Source organism: Rhea pennata, chromosome 12, assembly GCF_028389875.1.
Source record: "Rhea pennata isolate bPtePen1 chromosome 12, bPtePen1.pri, whole genome shotgun sequence".
Classification (NCBI taxonomy): Eukaryota; Metazoa; Chordata; class Aves; order Rheiformes; family Rheidae; genus Rhea; species Rhea pennata.
Window position 1 is genome coordinate 359,656 of NC_084674.1, and position 17,090 is coordinate 376,745.

At 41.0% G+C, this 17,090-nt stretch overlaps 1 protein-coding gene across 4 annotated transcripts in view; it reads left to right on the forward strand.

Moving 5' to 3' along the window:
- The window catches only part of TMCC1 (transmembrane and coiled-coil domain family 1), a 118,521-nt gene that overhangs the window by 11,287 nt on the left and 90,144 nt on the right, over window positions 1-17,090 (forward strand). For 2 of the 4 annotated variants that reach the window (XM_062585166.1, XM_062585167.1), the window contains exon 3: window positions 8,356-8,412. In XM_062585166.1, coding sequence (XP_062441150.1) covers window positions 8,407-8,412 — 6 coding nt within the window. In that variant the 5' untranslated portion in view covers window positions 8,356-8,406. Of the gene's footprint in view, window positions 1-7,760; window positions 7,970-8,355; window positions 8,413-10,952; window positions 11,661-17,090 lie in introns of those variants that run through there. The other 2 variants (XM_062585168.1, XM_062585161.1) reach the window with 2 other exon arrangements.

Sequence of the window (17,090 nt, forward strand, 5' to 3'; positions counted from 1 at the left end):
TAACTATACTGCTTCCAGAATGCAGAGAGATAAGTCGCATAATATTTAAAAAAACCCAGCTAATATGCAGGTCCTTATTGTTCATCTCATTGTGACTTGTGACTTCAGACTGTGGGTGTACGCAGGCATCTAATGAAAAATGACTTCTTGCTGTTTGTTATGTTAGCCAGTGTCTTATCACAGTCTTGGAATGCTGGCCATTTTTTCCTTATTTCTCTATAGACAGAGCTCTTTTCTTTATGGAAAGCCCAATATATTGAATATTCTCTTTAATATTTCCCCCTTCTTCTCTGAAAGACTTTAGGAAAGACAGTTTTTCCAAAATGCAGTATACGAGCTGCAGAAATAAAATTATTTTTGTTTGGGTGAGTCCTTGCTGAAGCTGTTGTGAAATGCTTTCTCCTGCTATTCTGGCTATAATTTCAGATCTGAGGCTTTTGATAACACCATTTTGAAGTAATTATTCCCGCTTTCCATATTGCCCGTTGTCTTTCAGCTCATCCCCAAGTTGTTGTAACACAGCTCTGGTAAGATTCTTCCCTATTTTTTTCAAAGTTGAGTGACTTTCCTGTTGTGGTTCATATCACTGCCCCAGAAACAGCTGTGCCTGGAACAACCGAAATTGTGGGGTGTCATGCTGTGGGGTTAACAAGGAGCAACAGGGGACAAAAGAGGGTGGAAATTCTTTGAGTAATTTCTGTCGTACACTCTGCGTTGTGAAGGACCAGCCTCAGATCCTTGTCCGAGCTGTGGCTGCTTGCTCTGACTGCAGAGACGATCTGTGCAGAGGCCCTCCAGTGATCCACTGAATTCACCACATGCACTGGGCGGTTTGTAGAACGCACAAATGTGATTGTAACCTTTCTTTTCTTTAGCAAAGAACAGAGCTGTGCATGAGGAAATACTGTAGTTTGGCTTTCTTTTTGGTGTGGTTTTGAGGAAGAGTGGGTGAGGATGTGGCTTTTTTTGAAACAGCTCAGAAAACAGAGTGTGAGTGTCAGCTGTTGGTCATGTCTTGGCAGACTGCACAGCTCTAAATTGCAGCCTTGTGTAACTTCTTCCACAGTGTATGTATTTTTGAGGGACAGAATGCAAAATATTATTTTTTAACACACCTTATTAAAAAGAAAGATTTGCTAAAAAACATTTTCTTTTTATGTCTAGTAAAACGGACAGTCTTTTTAAGAGTTTTTTGTATATACAAAGAACTCTTATCAAATTTCTTTTTATTCAAAAAGACCTGCAGCCTTCATTTTTAGTGTTGTCTTTGAACTTTTAATTCCATTCACAAAAAATACAGAAAATGTATGTATGTGAGCAGCTGTAAATACTGGCAAATTGAAAGGTTCTACTTAAATATTGTTTGATCTAGATTTAACTTTCCATCACGTTATAAAGCCAGTACCTCAGGAAAATAGCCTGTGTCAAGTCTTTGGCGTTGTATACTATCTGCTCATAAGCAAATGTGAGGCTTTACTGTGAGTGTGACAGAGCACTGGAGCAGGTGGCCTCCAGCGAGGTTATGGAGTCTCCTTCTCTGGAGATTTATCAAACCCACCTGGATGCAACCCTGTACAATGTGCTCTAGGTGACCCTGCTTGAGCAAGGGTTGGACTTAAATGACCTCCGGAGGTCCCTTCCAACCTCAACTATTCTGTGATTGTGTGAAATGAAGAGGAGGCAGCAGTGAAACAAGCTGTCAAAATGGCATTCACCTTATAGGCATGAAGTTTAAGTTTGGTTTTCTGCTCCAAAAGCCTTATGTAACCTAAAGGCAGCTGCTTGACCTTTCTGTTTGGTTCTTTATCTGAAATCTGAACAAGTAATAGTAACTGACTAAAGTGGGAATGTTCTAAGGGTAAATACATAGGCTTATTCACCTGCTGTGGTAATGCAAACCTGTAAGTACTTTAAATAGCTAAGGAATTCATAATGAATAAAAGTAGATTAAATTTAACCAGTGCTTTTTAAAAAGAAGAGCAAAAAAACCTGTTAAACTGAGGAGCCAGTGACATTGCCCCACAGTGAGACTGTTGTGGAATACTAGCTCTAGAAGCAGCTGCAGAGTCTTGAAAATCTTGTATATATTTATAGATCCCAAGCTATAGACTCTGAAATGCATCAGGTTGATTTTTCATGACAAAGCTGGTTTAACCTGAGATTCCCAGTCTCTTACCCTACACTTTATCTACCAAACCGTGCTCTTGCTGATCTGTGGTTTGAGAAGGGAGGTCAGGGATAGTGCGGATGGCGTTGTTCCGCTGACTTACTACTTGACCTCTGGATAATGGCATGAATAGGTTGGAGGGTTTAGGGAAATCGTTATGCAGGAATTCGTAAAACCTATTACTCTCTTAATATCTTATTTTTGTCCTGAAATACTACACAACTGACTTAAACTGAGCTATAGGTCTCTTGCTCTGCCTGTGTCCTTGTTCCTGTTGAAGTGGCAATTTCTTTTCATCAGATACCTTTTGTCTTGCTGGACTGCAAGGTTTGGGCTCCCTTATCCAAAGTCCTGTGGATTAAATCAGTGAATTCCTTGGGGTGTGCTGCCTGCCACTCCTTCCTGGTTCATCTGATGTAATTGCCTTTGGGCTGTTACCCTTTTAGGAAAGTCTGAGATGCAGAACCAGAACTGAGCTATGGCTCACATTACACACTCCAGGCAGGTGTTTTTCCTCTTTTGTTAACTGCACTGTTTAATTTGCTCAGTCTTCCTGTTTTTGTCTTTCAGTTTGCTCTTTCAGCAACACTCCATTTATTCTCCTGCTCTGAGTAACTTCATCGTTAGGGTTGTGGCTACCCTATATAGGGCAACATTTGGGCTTCACTAGAATTCCACATCTTTTCTTGTGTGAGTTTTGGAAGAGTAGAGAGTTCTGCGCTGAAAGCTACAGGTATCCTTTCCATTAAAGACAGTATTGGTTTTGGCTTTTTTTTGGGGGGGGGGGCGTTCTGCCACATCACTTTCTTCGTGTTTAATTATTTCTTGCATCTTTTTCTTCCATTGTTGCCTCAATTTTCCATTGTGACTTTTTAAAAATTGTTCCACCATAGCTATATATATACCTGTTTCTCTAGGTATGTGTAGTCATGTCACTATCCAGTTGCTCTTTTGAGTCAAGTTATTTACTCCATTGTCATCTTCCTCTTTGGTTGTTCTCCAAACCGCAACCCCATAGAATTTTACACCCGTTCTGTTCTTTCCCAAGTTCCTCTTTCTGACAGGATTACTTGTAAACACCCAAGGCTTCTCCTTATTTGCTCTGCTATTTTCTGCTGTTGAACAATACTTTTGAAATGTCTCAATCCTTCTGTGGACTTAAACTGCTTGCTAGGATTCCCAGTTCCCATAGTGTGTTATTTTCCAATACCTGACTATTGCGTGTCCAGTCTTTTTTTGCTAAACTGTTTGATTTGATAAGAATCCTTTTTGAGATGAGTTTCTCAAAATCATATGGGCTTTCTCAAGGCAAATCGAGCTCTTAGTAAAAAAAAAAAAAAAAAAAAAAAAAAAAAAAAAAAAATCCTTCCCTTGAGACAACTAAAAACTACGTTTTTTGCCAAACATGAGAAATTGTAAGCGTCTACATCAGATTCTTGCTGTGAGTACAACTCCATGATAAGACATTAATCTGAGCTTTTTTGAGTTCTTTAGATAATTGTACTTGAATGTTACTGTTAAGGGTTTAAAATATTCAAATACTGCACAAATAATAGGTATTGAAATATTCTGCAAAAAGGCAGAATCTTTTATTTTTTATTGAAAATGCAATTTTTTGCATTCCCCATTTCTACAGTTCTATACTGTTTGTGTATGTATCAAGTATATGCAGTCAGAGTATGTACAGATGCGGTGAGGAAGGCTAAGGCCCAGTTGGAACTGAGTCTTGCAAGGGATGTCAAGGACAACAGGAAGGGCTTCTTCAGATACATCAACAGCAAGAGGAGGACTAGGGAAAATGTGGGCCCGCTACTTAATGGGGCGGGGGCCCTGGTGACAAAGGATACAGAGAAGGCAGAATTACTAAATGCCTTCTTTGCTTCAGTCTTCACTGCTAAAGGGCAGCCCTCAAGAATCCTGCAGCCTGGACGTGAGGGAGAAAGTCTGGAGAAGGGAAGACTTCCCTTTGGTTGAGGAGGATAGGATTAGAGACCTTCTGGACAGGCTTGACATCCACAAATCCATGGGCCCAGATGGGGTGCACCCATGGGTACTGAGGGAGCTGGCCGATGTTATTGCCAAGCCACTCTCCATCATCTTTGAAAGGTCCTGGAGAACCGGAGAGGTGCCTGAGGACTGGAAGAAAGCCAGTGTCACTCCAGTCTTCAAGAAAGGCAAGAAGGAGGACCCAGGCAACTATAGGCCTGTCAGCCTCACCTCCATCACTGGAAAGGTGATGGAACAGCTCATTCTGGATGTCATCTCCAGACATAGGGAGGAAAAGAAGGTGATCAGGAGTAGCCAGCGTGGATTCACCGGGGGAAATCCTGCTTAACCAATCTGATAGCCTTCTGTGGTGGAATGACTGGCTGGGTAGATGAGGGGAGAGCAGTGGATGTTGTGTACCTTGACTTCAGCAAGGCTTTTGACACCGTCTCCCCTAACATCCTCCTAGAGAAGCTCAGGAGGTGTGGGTTAGATGAGTGGACAGTGAGGTGGATTGAGAACTGGCTGAAAGGCAGAGCTCAGAGGGTTGTCATCGGTGGCGTGGAGTCTAGTTGGAGGCCTGTGGCTAGTGGTGTCCCCCAGGGCTCAGTACTGGGTCCCATCCTGTTCAACTGCTTCATCAATGACCTGGATGAGGGGACAGAGTGCCTCCTCAGCAATGATACCAAGCTGGGAGGAGTGGCTGATACAGCTGAGGGCTGTGCTGCCATTCAGAGAGACCTGGACAGGCCGGAGAGCTGGGCGGAGGGGAACCTCCTGAGGTTCCACAAGGGCAAGTGCAGAGTCCTGCACCTAGGGAAGGATAACCCTAGGCACCGGTACAAGCTGGGGGGTGACCTTCTGGAGAGCAGCTCTGCAGAGAAGCACCTGGGAGTGCTGGTGGATGACAAGTTGACCATGAGCCAGCAATGTGCCCTTGTGGCCAGGAAGGCCAATGGTCTCCTGGGGTGCATTAAGCAGACTGTTGCCAGCAGGTTGAGGAAGGTGATCCTGCCCCTCTCCTCAGCCCTGGTGAGGCCTCATCTCGAGTACTGCGTCCAGTTCTGGGCTCTCCAGGACAAGAGAGACATGGAGCTACTGGAGAGAGTCCAGCGTAGGGCTACGAAGATGATCAGAGGGCTGGAGCATCTGCCCTGTGAGGAACGGCTGCAAGAGCTGGACCTGTTCAGCCTGGGGAAGAGCAGACTGAGGGGGGATCTGATCAATGTGTACAAGTACCTGAAGGGAGGGTGTCAAGGGGACAGGGCCAAACTCTTTTCAGTTGTCCCATGTGACAGGACAAGAGGCAATGGGCAGAAATTGAAGCACAGGAAGTTCCGTCTGAACCTAAGGGGGAATTTCTTCACTGTGCAGGTGACGCAGCACTGGAACAGGTTGCCCAGAGAGGTCGTGGAGTCTCCTTCTCTGGAGATACTCAAAGCCTGCCTGGATGCAACCCTATCTACCATGCTCTAGGTGACCCTGCTGAGCGGGGAGGTTGGACTAGATGATCTCCAGAGGTCCCTTCCAACCTTACTGATTCTATGATTCTAAGTACTCACACTTCAAATGTCAGTCGAGCTGTGTTTCAATGGTTTTTTCAGAATTCATTTTACTTGAAAGTAACTATTTTTGAAGGAAATTCCTTTAGAGTCAACATTTACTTGAATATAATTAAACAGTCTTAACGGGCCAAGGTCTTTTTTTGACTTCTGACCTTGATCTTAAATACCTGACAAATTGTTGAAATTTTCGTATTATGTAGTGTTTGAGGGAAATGATTATAAAGAAAGAATGGAAAGTAACTGTCTTTTGCTGTAGATGTTCCTGTAGTCTGGAGCAAACCAACACCAGCAATACTCAATTTATTTCTGTCCTCCCTCCAAATTCTCTCTAATACATATGTGTAGCATTCATGCTAATTAAATGACTGCAGTAGGGGTCATTCATAAAAACATAAGATGGCTAAGGTTTTGTCTGTTCTTCAGCAGTACAAGGAATGGAGACGTTTCAATCAAAGCAGCACAGTAGTTTTACAAAATTCAGAAGAATAAATGGAGTTTCTGACAGAAAATGAGAAATGATTTGTATTTATTAGTGAAGCCTCTGATTCATGAAGAGGGAAATGTGAGTAGCTGTCATGACCTTATGTCTCAAAGCCAGTCCATGGGGGCTGTGGATCACGGACTGTGCAGTGTAAAGGCTGGAAACTGAGTCGAGTCAGAAGCATCTATTGACCTACAGAATTTTATATTGTCATGGGACATGTCTATAAAGACCTACCTGGCAGAATTTGTTAGCGGTACCTCGCACGTTAATGATGCTTTACGCGCTGTGCCTAATTCTCTACTCACACTGTTGTAGTTTATTCTGTCAGGACCTTTTTTCAAAAATACTTTCATTCATCTTCCCTATATTACTTTTTTCCTAATGTCTTCAAATTTGCTGTCATCACTTCCTTCTTCGCATTCTAGTATCCTACTTAAATGGTTATAATTAACATTTTCTCTCCACTGTCATCCTGGAGATGGGAATCTGAGATATGTAATAGCCAAAATTTCCCAGTTATGTAGTGTTTTGTAGCACTCCACTGAGTGCTAATGTGTTCTGAAACTTGCTTCGTTTTTATTCTGCAGTAAAACATAATAAATATGGATAAGAGCCCTGAAATACAAACTGCTTTAAGAAGAATAGCTATTCAGGTTATTCTGTGCTTCTGTGCCCTGCGCCAGTGCTTTGTACTCACCACTTTATTCTTTCCGCTTTGCTGGAACTGCCCAGAACAGTTTGATTCTGATGAGTTTCCTTATATTTAAGGCATCCTTTTGGAAGCTTTAACTGATTGCCTAATTCAGTGTTTGAGGGTGATTGAAGGTTTTAGTTATGATGTTGCATTCATCTCAAAGAGCTCAAATTACTATTAAATCCCTTACACAAAATTTAAAGCATTAAGGATCTAGCTATTTCCATAGTTCATTTCTAGATCATTACTAAAAATTTTGCCTTCAGAAAGGTTACCAAAGTGTTTTAGATTCTGGTTAGTTATTGATACATTGTGTTTTATTTGCCTATAGAAAGTATTCATTTAACAACAACAACAAAGGAAAAAAAGTACTACAGTGTTTATTTTGGTCTTACCAGAGTGCCAAGGATCAGATCTCCCCAAATGAAGAACTAATAGGCAAGCATGGCTTCGAAGCTTGTGTCACTCCTGAAGAACTAATCAGCGACTAATCACCTTCAGAAAATCAGGGTGATTTAGCTGTGTTTCAAAATAGTATCGAACTCTCCCACGTTTGGCTAGAGAAATGCTGTCAGTTTATCTGTTGTCAGCTGCCCCGTTGTCATCTTCTAACGGTATTGCTGCAGCGAGCGTTCGTCCTTACCTTTGGCCTGTCAGAAACAGCAGGGGGATCACCAGCTGCCCTCGAAATACGCTTCTCTCTCCTTTAGGAAAACGGAGCAAAGCCAAACGGGGACGTTGGGCGTGGTATGGTTTGCATAGGCTGCACTCAAACTTTTGGATCCCTTAGGCTGGTTCTGCTTTAGAAGTGTGACTCAAGGTTTCCTTCTCGCAGGTGGAAGGGGTTCGGCGCGCCAGAAGAGCACAGCGCTTGTCGGGCGCCTGTCGGCGGGAAGGGTGCTGTGGTGGTGGTGGTTCGGCGGAGGCCGCGGTGGCTTTGGGGCCCCCTTGCCAAGGGGGCCGTTCCGCCTCATCACAGTTCAGCTGAGGCTGCGGAGGCACTTGCGCAAGTGCCGTGGTCAAACGAGCGCAAGGTGGTCGTGTTTCAGAGTGCTCACAGTTCATATGTCGTGGTAGGTGAGCCCCAGATAAACAAGAGCAAAGCTGCTTAATCTGTGCCTAGAATATTTGAATGAATAAATAGGAGAAAATAAATTTGTGCAGACCAGTGTGTCCTTGCAGGCTGTAGCCAGAAAACTAGCTGTGCTTTTGGCACGTACTGGTGGCCATAAATCCTAGGAGAAAGCATTCTTTCACAAGAACTTTGCAATTAATCCTATAAGGTTCTGGTTTAACTTCAATTATATTTGTATTCTTCCAGCTATTTGAGAGCTTAAAATAGTCTAGTTTCCAGGGCAGTTGCATTTAAATAAAAAAGGTAGAAGATGTTTTGTGCTGTCTATGTATATCTTCTCTCCCCTTTCCAAGATCTGCATCTCATGTCCAATTTCTTTTGCAGTTTGGCTCAGCAGAGGGATCCCTGTATGTCAGCAATGCTTAAGGGCAACTGATGGAGGCAAGTACTAGTTTATATATTCACGCTGCTATGAAATAGTTGCAAAATGGAGCACTATATAAACGTGTTTTGGGATGTAATAATATTATAGCATCTTCTGCTATGTGAGATTGTATGGAATTATTAATTTTATCTCTGATGTACTGTCTTCTCATAGGAATCAGAAATGTGTGTTCCTGACCTTTATGCTATGAGATACTCTATCTGATTTCCTCTCTCAAACAAAGAATGTAAAGGTTGTTATAAATGGAAAAAACAAGCGCAAAACTTGAATACTAATGCAAATAAATGTGCTAATTAATTTTGCTGATTCATTTCTGAGTAAAGTTTTTTCCCTTAAAGTAGACACTAGGATAAATTAATAGTTTTAAGGAATTTTACACCAGAAATGAAATTTGAAAAGCTTTTTCAGACCCACAACAGTTTTATTCAAAGGGAAATATGAATGGACAGACATTCACAAAGCTCCTATAGGAGCCTTTTAAAGATACAAGTCAGTATAGTTTCAGAGATCAGTCACAGAATACACAGGGATAGTAGTGACTTGGTTTTGAATTAACTTTAGCCTGATTTGTATCAGATTAGTATATGTATAAGAGAAGGGCTAATCAAGGCAGGTTAATGGTTTCCATCAAAATAATGCATGGAACTGCAGTTACACTGAAGTGATGTTCTTTAAGATCATCGCTATTACCAGTGATAATCTGGATAGAAAAGTACAGCTGAGAAAAATAAATACCAAAGGAATTGCTAAAACAAAGGCAGTCATGGGTCAGCTGTCAAGTTGTCTTTTATACAGCAAATAATTCTGGGACTTCTGCTGTTTAGCCAGTGAGACTTTTTCCCTGAACTATATTGTGGAGACCTACACTTCAGCTTTCTGGAAAGACTCTTACATTAGAAAAACTAAAAGCTATATTAAAAATAAGAGAGCTTGAAAGTCCAAGGAAGGTACTAGTTTTAAAGGCACTGAAGTAATTTGAGAAAGTATGTTAAATATGTAAAGATAAAATGTTGACTGCTAGACATTTCTGATTCTGCCACGGAACTTCTACATGAATTGGGGGAAATACCTTCATTTTTCTGGGCTACATTTATTACTTTGCTTTTAATGTGTTTTTTCATTAAACTGGTCAATACATTGAGACAATGGAATAAAAATACATATTCCAGTATTTTGTTTTCTGTAAGTGTTAAATTTCATCTCTCTTCTGGCTGATAGCCAAGACATTTGGAAAAAAAAAAAGAGTGAGGCAGCTCTTCTGATTTTTTTGGATGCAAATTTAGACAGTGTTTTGGAATATCTACTTCATCTGTTGTGTTAGGCATCAGGTGCACAAATTGAGAGCTCTCTAATTGTAACCTCAATACATTATGCTTCTGCAGCTGTTTTAAGATAGAAATGAATGTGCTTGCGTCCCAAACATGTTGCATTTTAAATAAAATAGATTTTTAAAGCTCAGGCTGCCTTTTGCCAAGATTGAGGTGGACCTCTGTGATCTGGGTTCTATATTTATAGAAGCCTAATCAGAGCTTTTTCCTGCAAAAAAAAACAACGATCAGCTTCCGAGCATGTGATTTCATGGTGCAGATGTGAAACTCTTCCAGATACTGTGTCTTTCCTTCCTTTTTCCTTTGCTGCACTTCTCCAGTAATGTGTTGCTATGTAAGTGCTCAGCTGCAAGGTAATATAACCAATCCGTGTCTGAGCCCAGACTGGTGTGAGAGGTGAGGTTGAGATCTTCTGCGGAAAAACTACATGATTTCCCTCTGTTAGAGGTTGAGCTACAGATACATGGTGCTGCTACTGCTCCCCTTTCAGGTCTGTCACTTAATCTACTTCTTAAAAGACATTTTTCCCCCACCCCCACCCCGAGAACTGTGGACAAGGTTATGCCTATTGAAACTTTTGCACTTGCCTATTCTTGCTTGAAGAGAAATTATCAAATCTAGTTGCCAGTGCCATTAGGGGAAACTGGCAGTAAAGAGCCATTTCTAACTATTTGGAAAAACATAACTGATTTGGAAATGTTCTGGGTTTTTTTGCATGTATGAAATACTGTAAAGTTAGGCATTCCAGAGGAAAATCAGGTAGGTAGAGCAGCCATTATGCTTGAAGTACAAGATCAAATCTTTGAGGCAAAAGAAGCAAAATTAATTCTGCAAAAGAGTAACATGGTATGCCTTAATTGATCTATAGAAGCCTAACCTCATGTTCTCCTAGATATTATTATGGGCTCCAGTCTTAAAACAAAACTGTCTTTTCCTTGCTTCCTGCTTTTAGGCGAGCATTTTTGCCTTTCTTGCTTCCCTACGCACTTTGCACACTGGGCTTCTTTTCCTAGGCAGTAGATGAGTTGTCCCGTGCAAGCTTTGGCATCTGCATACAGCCTAGATGCAACTAATGCCATGATTGAAGGATGCTTGGAAAACTGATGTATTTTGTGGTATTAATGGCATGTTTTGTGCATTGAATTTTTTTAACCCACTACTTTCTGCATGGATGTATAATAATGGCTCTTTTGTTTAACATTAGATAAGCATGAGATCACCGTGGCACAGCTGCATGTGTAGTCACTCTTGAAGCAATTGCACACCTAATTGGCTGACAATCTTGGCATTTTTAAAACAAACACAAGCCTTTTAAAAGCAGGGGACCTATTTATGTATGAATATTCAAATAGACCTTTTGGGTGTCATCAATGGAGCCTTCTGGCAGTGAGCAGATGTGTGATGACCCTGATCCTGGAGGCAAATCCCAAGATCAAGAGACCAAAAAACAGCATGAATCAGAGCAAAAATTATCCAAAATAACACATAATGCTTTGGAGAACATTAATGTGATTGGTCAAGGCTTGAAGCACCTTTTCCAGCACCAGCGCAGGAGGTCCTCAGTTTCTCCCCATGATGTTCAGCAAGCTCAGGCTGATCTGGAGACTGAAATGGATTTGGAAAGCCAAAGCGCCTGTGCTGAAATTGATGGTGTCTCCACCCACCCCACAGCTCTGAATCGAGTGCTTCAGCAAATCAGAGTGCCACCTAAAATGAAGAGAGGGACAAGCCTGCACAGCAGGCGGGGCAAGATGGACCCTCCAAAAGGAAGCCCACAGATCAACAGGAGGTCTGCCCAAGATACTCAATCAGGTCGGCCCAGATCATCATCTACTACTGATGCTCCCTCCAACTTGTCTGTGATGGAGATAGCTTCTTCTATCTATGTAGGTGGAGAGGATGCCTCAGCAGCAGCAGTAAGTTACTTAGATTTACCTTTGGTCTTTATCATCTACTTGTATGTTTTCTTGAATCTTTTGAATCTTGTTCCTAAAAGCAAGTTTCTTTCAGCAAACACTTCTGCTACTGTGTTCAAAAGATTCTTCAGTGGTGAAGGAAAGTGCGTAAAAAGATTCCAGCATTAGCCATTTTCTCACATGGCAGCTGGTTTATTTTGTAAATATTTGATTACTGAAATGAGAGTACTACTCTTGAGGTGCATTAGGTTAGTAGGATGGTGCATCACAGGCAAAAAAGGAATGATGGGAAGAGTAGCAGCTGGAGTAGCCCTTGCTATCAACTGTTTGCTGCAACAACACCTTGTATTTACTTAAATGACTTTTTTTTCTTCCTCTCATTTTATTGTGTATTTTATAAAAATGAGGACTTCTAGTTTGAGTGGTTAGAGTTGTGGATATTTTAGGCTGAGAGGCTATGATAATACTAAATCTAGCATGAGACTGAACTGCATTGCCTGGTTGACTGAATCTGATTTAGGTCAGCAAGGCTGCCACGTGGATCTGGATTCACTGCTGTTTCTCTGAGTTTGTCTAGCCTGTGTGGAAAAAGCTTTGTGTTCTGCGGCGTGTTAATATATGTGCTGTTGCAAAGCTAGGTATGTTGGTTCATTGATGATACCAAGAAGCAGTATTTGTCTTATCTGTTGTCTTTCTCAGATCAATTTAGTTGAAGTGCTCCTTCTGAAAAACTAGCTTCCTGATTTAACTCAAGTTATAACCGGTTTTTCCTAGAAAGCTTTGCAGGCTTATTCATTGGGGGATAAGCTCTTTGATAAAGATAGGAAAGACTGTGAAACTGAGTTGTTTTTAATCATGCTTCAATTAAAAGAGTATAAAAAGAATGAAATGCTGAACCAAGTAGATGCATAATTGATTCACTATAATAATGTTACAATCTGTAATTCTGGAAAATATCTCTTGTCAATAGTGAGGACCAGCTAGTACATGAGGGTCAGAAGTTGAGCTTACTGCTGAAAAATTCACCAGCATTTTTTGACTCTTGTCATTCTTTGTGTGTGTGTTTTTTCTTTTTTTTTCTTCTTTTTTTTACAGAGCTGAATCTTGACAGCCGCTTTAAACAAGATTTTCAAATATTGAAAATCAGTGTAATGATCTCTGTTCTGCTTTTATAGCTGGGAAACTTGGGAAACCTTGAACAGTACTCTTTCAGTCTGTGCTTTTGCTTGTACGTTTTGATCATTTTGTATTCAGATACTAGGTTGCTCCATTACAGAGCATGGAATTTGCTGGTCTGGAGAGGGGATTTCATGTTAAGTACAATACTGAACCCACTTCTACCTGTAAGCCTACAAGGTTAGAACCTGATTATCACAAAGATTATTAGAGTCATCTGACTGATTTCTTTAGAAAATGTGGTGTTTTTTTCTGAAGTTCAGATTTTGTGTGTTCTGAAAAAACTTAGAATGCTGGCGGAAATAAAGAATTTGACCAAGCAGTCTTTTGTTTATGTAAGTGTACTCTGATGTGCTCTGCTGTAATATACTGCTTAAGTAAGCTGTCGGCTAATTCTATCCTGCAGCACATTCATGTATTTTTCAGTTAAGGTAAGCTGAAGCTTAAATAGAACAAACTTGCATTAAAAACAAACAAAAAAAAAAAAAAAAAAAACTTTCTCATAGAGAAATTTCAGTTTCTTTGGATGACAACAGATTAAGTATGAATAAGATCCCTTTAGTCTTTCATAGGTTGTCTTAGCTAGCCTGCACAGCAAGGTTGTTCCATTGTTGCATGTTGTTTTTCTCCTCCTTGCAGTTCACTTCAAAATACTTCAAATCTGAACAGCCAGCACGTTTTTTTCCTGGTATTTTACAGTACAATGTATTCTGCTTTCAATGCATTTCCCTGATATTCATCCATAAATTAGCATATCTTGCAGTTATAGCTAGTAATTACAAAGTATTAGCATTAATTACAATTCCATTCTAAGGAATGAGATCTATCAGTTGACTAGGGATTCCTCTTGGGAGGAGCAATGAAAGAGTCTGCCTGGATCTGTATCTGAGGTTTTCATTTTCTGCCAACAATTAAAGGAATAAAAATAGTAATAAAATAGATGTGAAAAATGTGTGTTCTCCTTGGTTGGGTTAACTTTGCAGTTGAATCATATCAAAAAGAGGCCTCTTACTAGCTTTGAGGTTATTTGCTTGCTGGCTCTCTTTTCATTGAGTGGACTTGTGATCTTTGTTTCAGGTGAATTTTGGGGAAGGTTAAGTTTTCAGCTTTCATACACAAAATGAGCAACTTGAATTTATGAAGCATGACAGCCTGTCTTTGATTTGACCATTTAAAACTGTAGTTTCTTTATTTCATGTATGAGCAGGGAGATTCATTGGTCTTAAGAATATTAGATAGGCATCTGGGGAAAGACCTGAAGAAAGTTGCCTTTCTCCCAACTAGTCTGATAAAATATATCACTCACCTAGCTGACTTGGATCACTTGGCAGGAATGACTGGTTTTTTTTTTTTTTTTTTTTTTTTTTTTTTTTTTTTTTTGATAGTAACTGTATTCTGCTATAGTATCTGCTGTGTGTAAAAACATATTTAAGAACCTCTTACTGGTAGATCTGACCTTTGATGACTGAGAAGCAGCAATTGTGACTGCTCTTTCTATTGAGAAACTGTATTGAGTAGTGCCCTCTATGCAAGGTGGCTTTTTGCTGCTTAACCAAGTGGTAGCTTTAGTGAAAAGGTGGATGTGAGACTTGTTGCTTTCTCTGGCATGTCCTCAGCTGGTACGGCGTATGACTTGGAGAGGGGGCTGTTAAGGCTTTTTCTCTTTGTGCCTATTTGAAAGGAAAGGGGCAGACTGGTGGCTGATCAAGGATTTCCGGTAGGGAAAGCAAAATATATCCTACAAGTAGAGTTGACAGTGACCTTGGAAAAATATCTACATGTTATATTGCTGCCTTAAAGCTCTCATTCCACATTCCTTGAACTGTATATGACAGTAGTATCGTTATAGAACTTTTAAATCACGAATTTTAAAAATTATGTTCTAAACTTAAAGATGAAATTGGTTCAAAATATGTGATAAGAATAGATTAAGCCATATTATAAGGGACCGGTATCTGGAATTATTTTCCTCTCTTTTTATTTTGAGTCCAATTCTTCCTTCCCAAAGCCTTAAACCCTTAAACAGCATTTTGTAATCCTTCTAAGAATTTCTCAATAACAGCATGAAAAGTCCTCTTTTTCCAAATTAAGAAAGTTGTTTAGGCATTTTAGACATTAGATGTTCTTCTCTTATAAGCTGGGTTTGTAGCTTGTAGTCTGTTTCAATTTGTCTAGCCTTCCCCACTTTAACACTAAATTTTTGAATAACTGTAACTTTGCGGAATTCTAACAATTTGGGCTGGTATTTTCTGGGCTGTGTGCATGTTTTTTGGTTTAAGACAGAACAAATAATTTTGTTTTCCTAGAACAAGATTAGGAGAAAAATTTTTTTTTCATTGCTTAAGAAAACTCCTGGTTTTGAAATTGTGATGTGAACTATATCAGAAGGAAGGTCTTTTCTCTTGGGGATATTTCAGATACTGGTGGAACAGATGCTATTCTGCCCCGACGCTGTGGAGGCTTGCTAGAGGTTTGTGGTGGAGCCGCTGACCGTTTTGCCTGCATGGAGTGTGCTCCCAGGAAGAACAGACCAGGGCTGGGTCCCCACACGACGCAGCTGGGCACCGCAGTTCAGAACATGAAAGCTGTCCTGTGTTCCCGGAGCTCTGCATGCTTCCAGGTGGCTATTGCAGGAGAAGAAATTCTTTGGCTCAAGGCATTGAGGATAGGTTGCGACAGGATCTAGGGAGAGAGTGCAGTGGGAAGCTATCTACTATCACCTTATGCCTGTATTACATTTGGATGCTGTACATCCAAGAGGCAGAGGGAGCCTGTCTATGACAGGTGATGAATTGTCTCTTTAGAAAAGCTCCTGCTTCATTGCAAGGTCAATTATTGTATATTACTCGTTTGAGTGTGTTTTAACTGTTAGTTTTGTGTTCTCTTCCTTAGGCTTGAAAGCCTATTTTAAAGCTACCAGATACATAGTTGGTTCTTTCCTTCATCTGTCTAGAATAACCATTTGCTTGACTTCTATATCTAATAACACTGTCAGTTAATTGAACCTGGTGAAAACATCTCATTTTGAGATTTTTTTTGCTGCTACATTATCCTCTGTGTAGCATATTGCTACCTTTTTTCAGTACTACTGCTATTTTAGCATGCTAATTTATGTCTCTACTGATTGTACCTTTTGAAGGTTAGCACTGTCTTGAAATACAGGCCAGTTAAACAAAATGATTCTTCATAAAAATGAAGGTTAAGGTGAATTCTGGGTATTTTGGTAGGTAATGGTTAGCAGAAATCTAAAGGCAGACATTCGGTTGCCTGGTGAGACGTGCAAGAAGCCCTAGAAGCAACATAGGTTCTCTACATATTTAGCTCAGTAAAAGAACGGAGTCACCACTTCTGAAACTCAGGAAGGAACCTGGTCTTTTGATTCCTGTGGAGTGGGCATACTGACAATTACCTTAATTTAGAAAATAACAAAAGCCCTTAGGGATTCATGTTCTTGTGCTGAAACAGGCTGTTCATCCAGGTAGAATGAAGGTTATATTTTTCACTTTGAGACTCTGTGGTAGCATCATTGAAACATGTGAGGAGGCTAAATCATCCAGAAACTTTCATGTCCAGATGGTCTTCTGTAGAGTTTCCTGAGTTACCAGCTGTTTTTTGTATTTGTGTGTGGCACCATTTTTCTGGCAGATAGTGAAAGGCATATGCTCCAGGTCTGAAGGGCTATACCTGAGGAAACGCTGCATTGGTTCAGGTCACAGTTTGGGGAAGTACACCCTGTCTAATGTCTTGCCCTTGTGGCCAGGAAGGCCAATGGTCTCCTGGGGTGCATTAGGAAGAGTGTTGCCAGCAGGTCGAGGGAGGTGATCCTGTCCCTCTCCTCAGCCCTGGTGAGGCCTCATCTCGAGTACTGCGTCCAGTTCTGGGCTCCCCAGGACAAGAGAGACATGGAGCTACCGGAGAGAGTCCAGCGTAGGGCTACGAAGATGATCAGAGGGCTGGAGCACCTGCCCTATGCGGAATGGCTGCGAGAGCTGGGCCTGTTCAGCCTGGGGAAGAGAAGACTGAGGGGGGATCTTATCAATGTGTGTAAGTCCCTGAAGGGAGGGTGTCAAGGGGACGGGGCCAAACTCTTTTCAGTTGTCCCATGTGACAGGACAAGAGGCAGTGGGCACAAACTGAACCACAGGAAGTTCTGCCTGAACCTAAGGGGGAATTTCTTCACTGTGCAGGTGACGCAGCACTGGAACAGGTTGCCCAGAGAGGTCGTGGAGTCTCGTTCTCTGGGGATATTCAAAG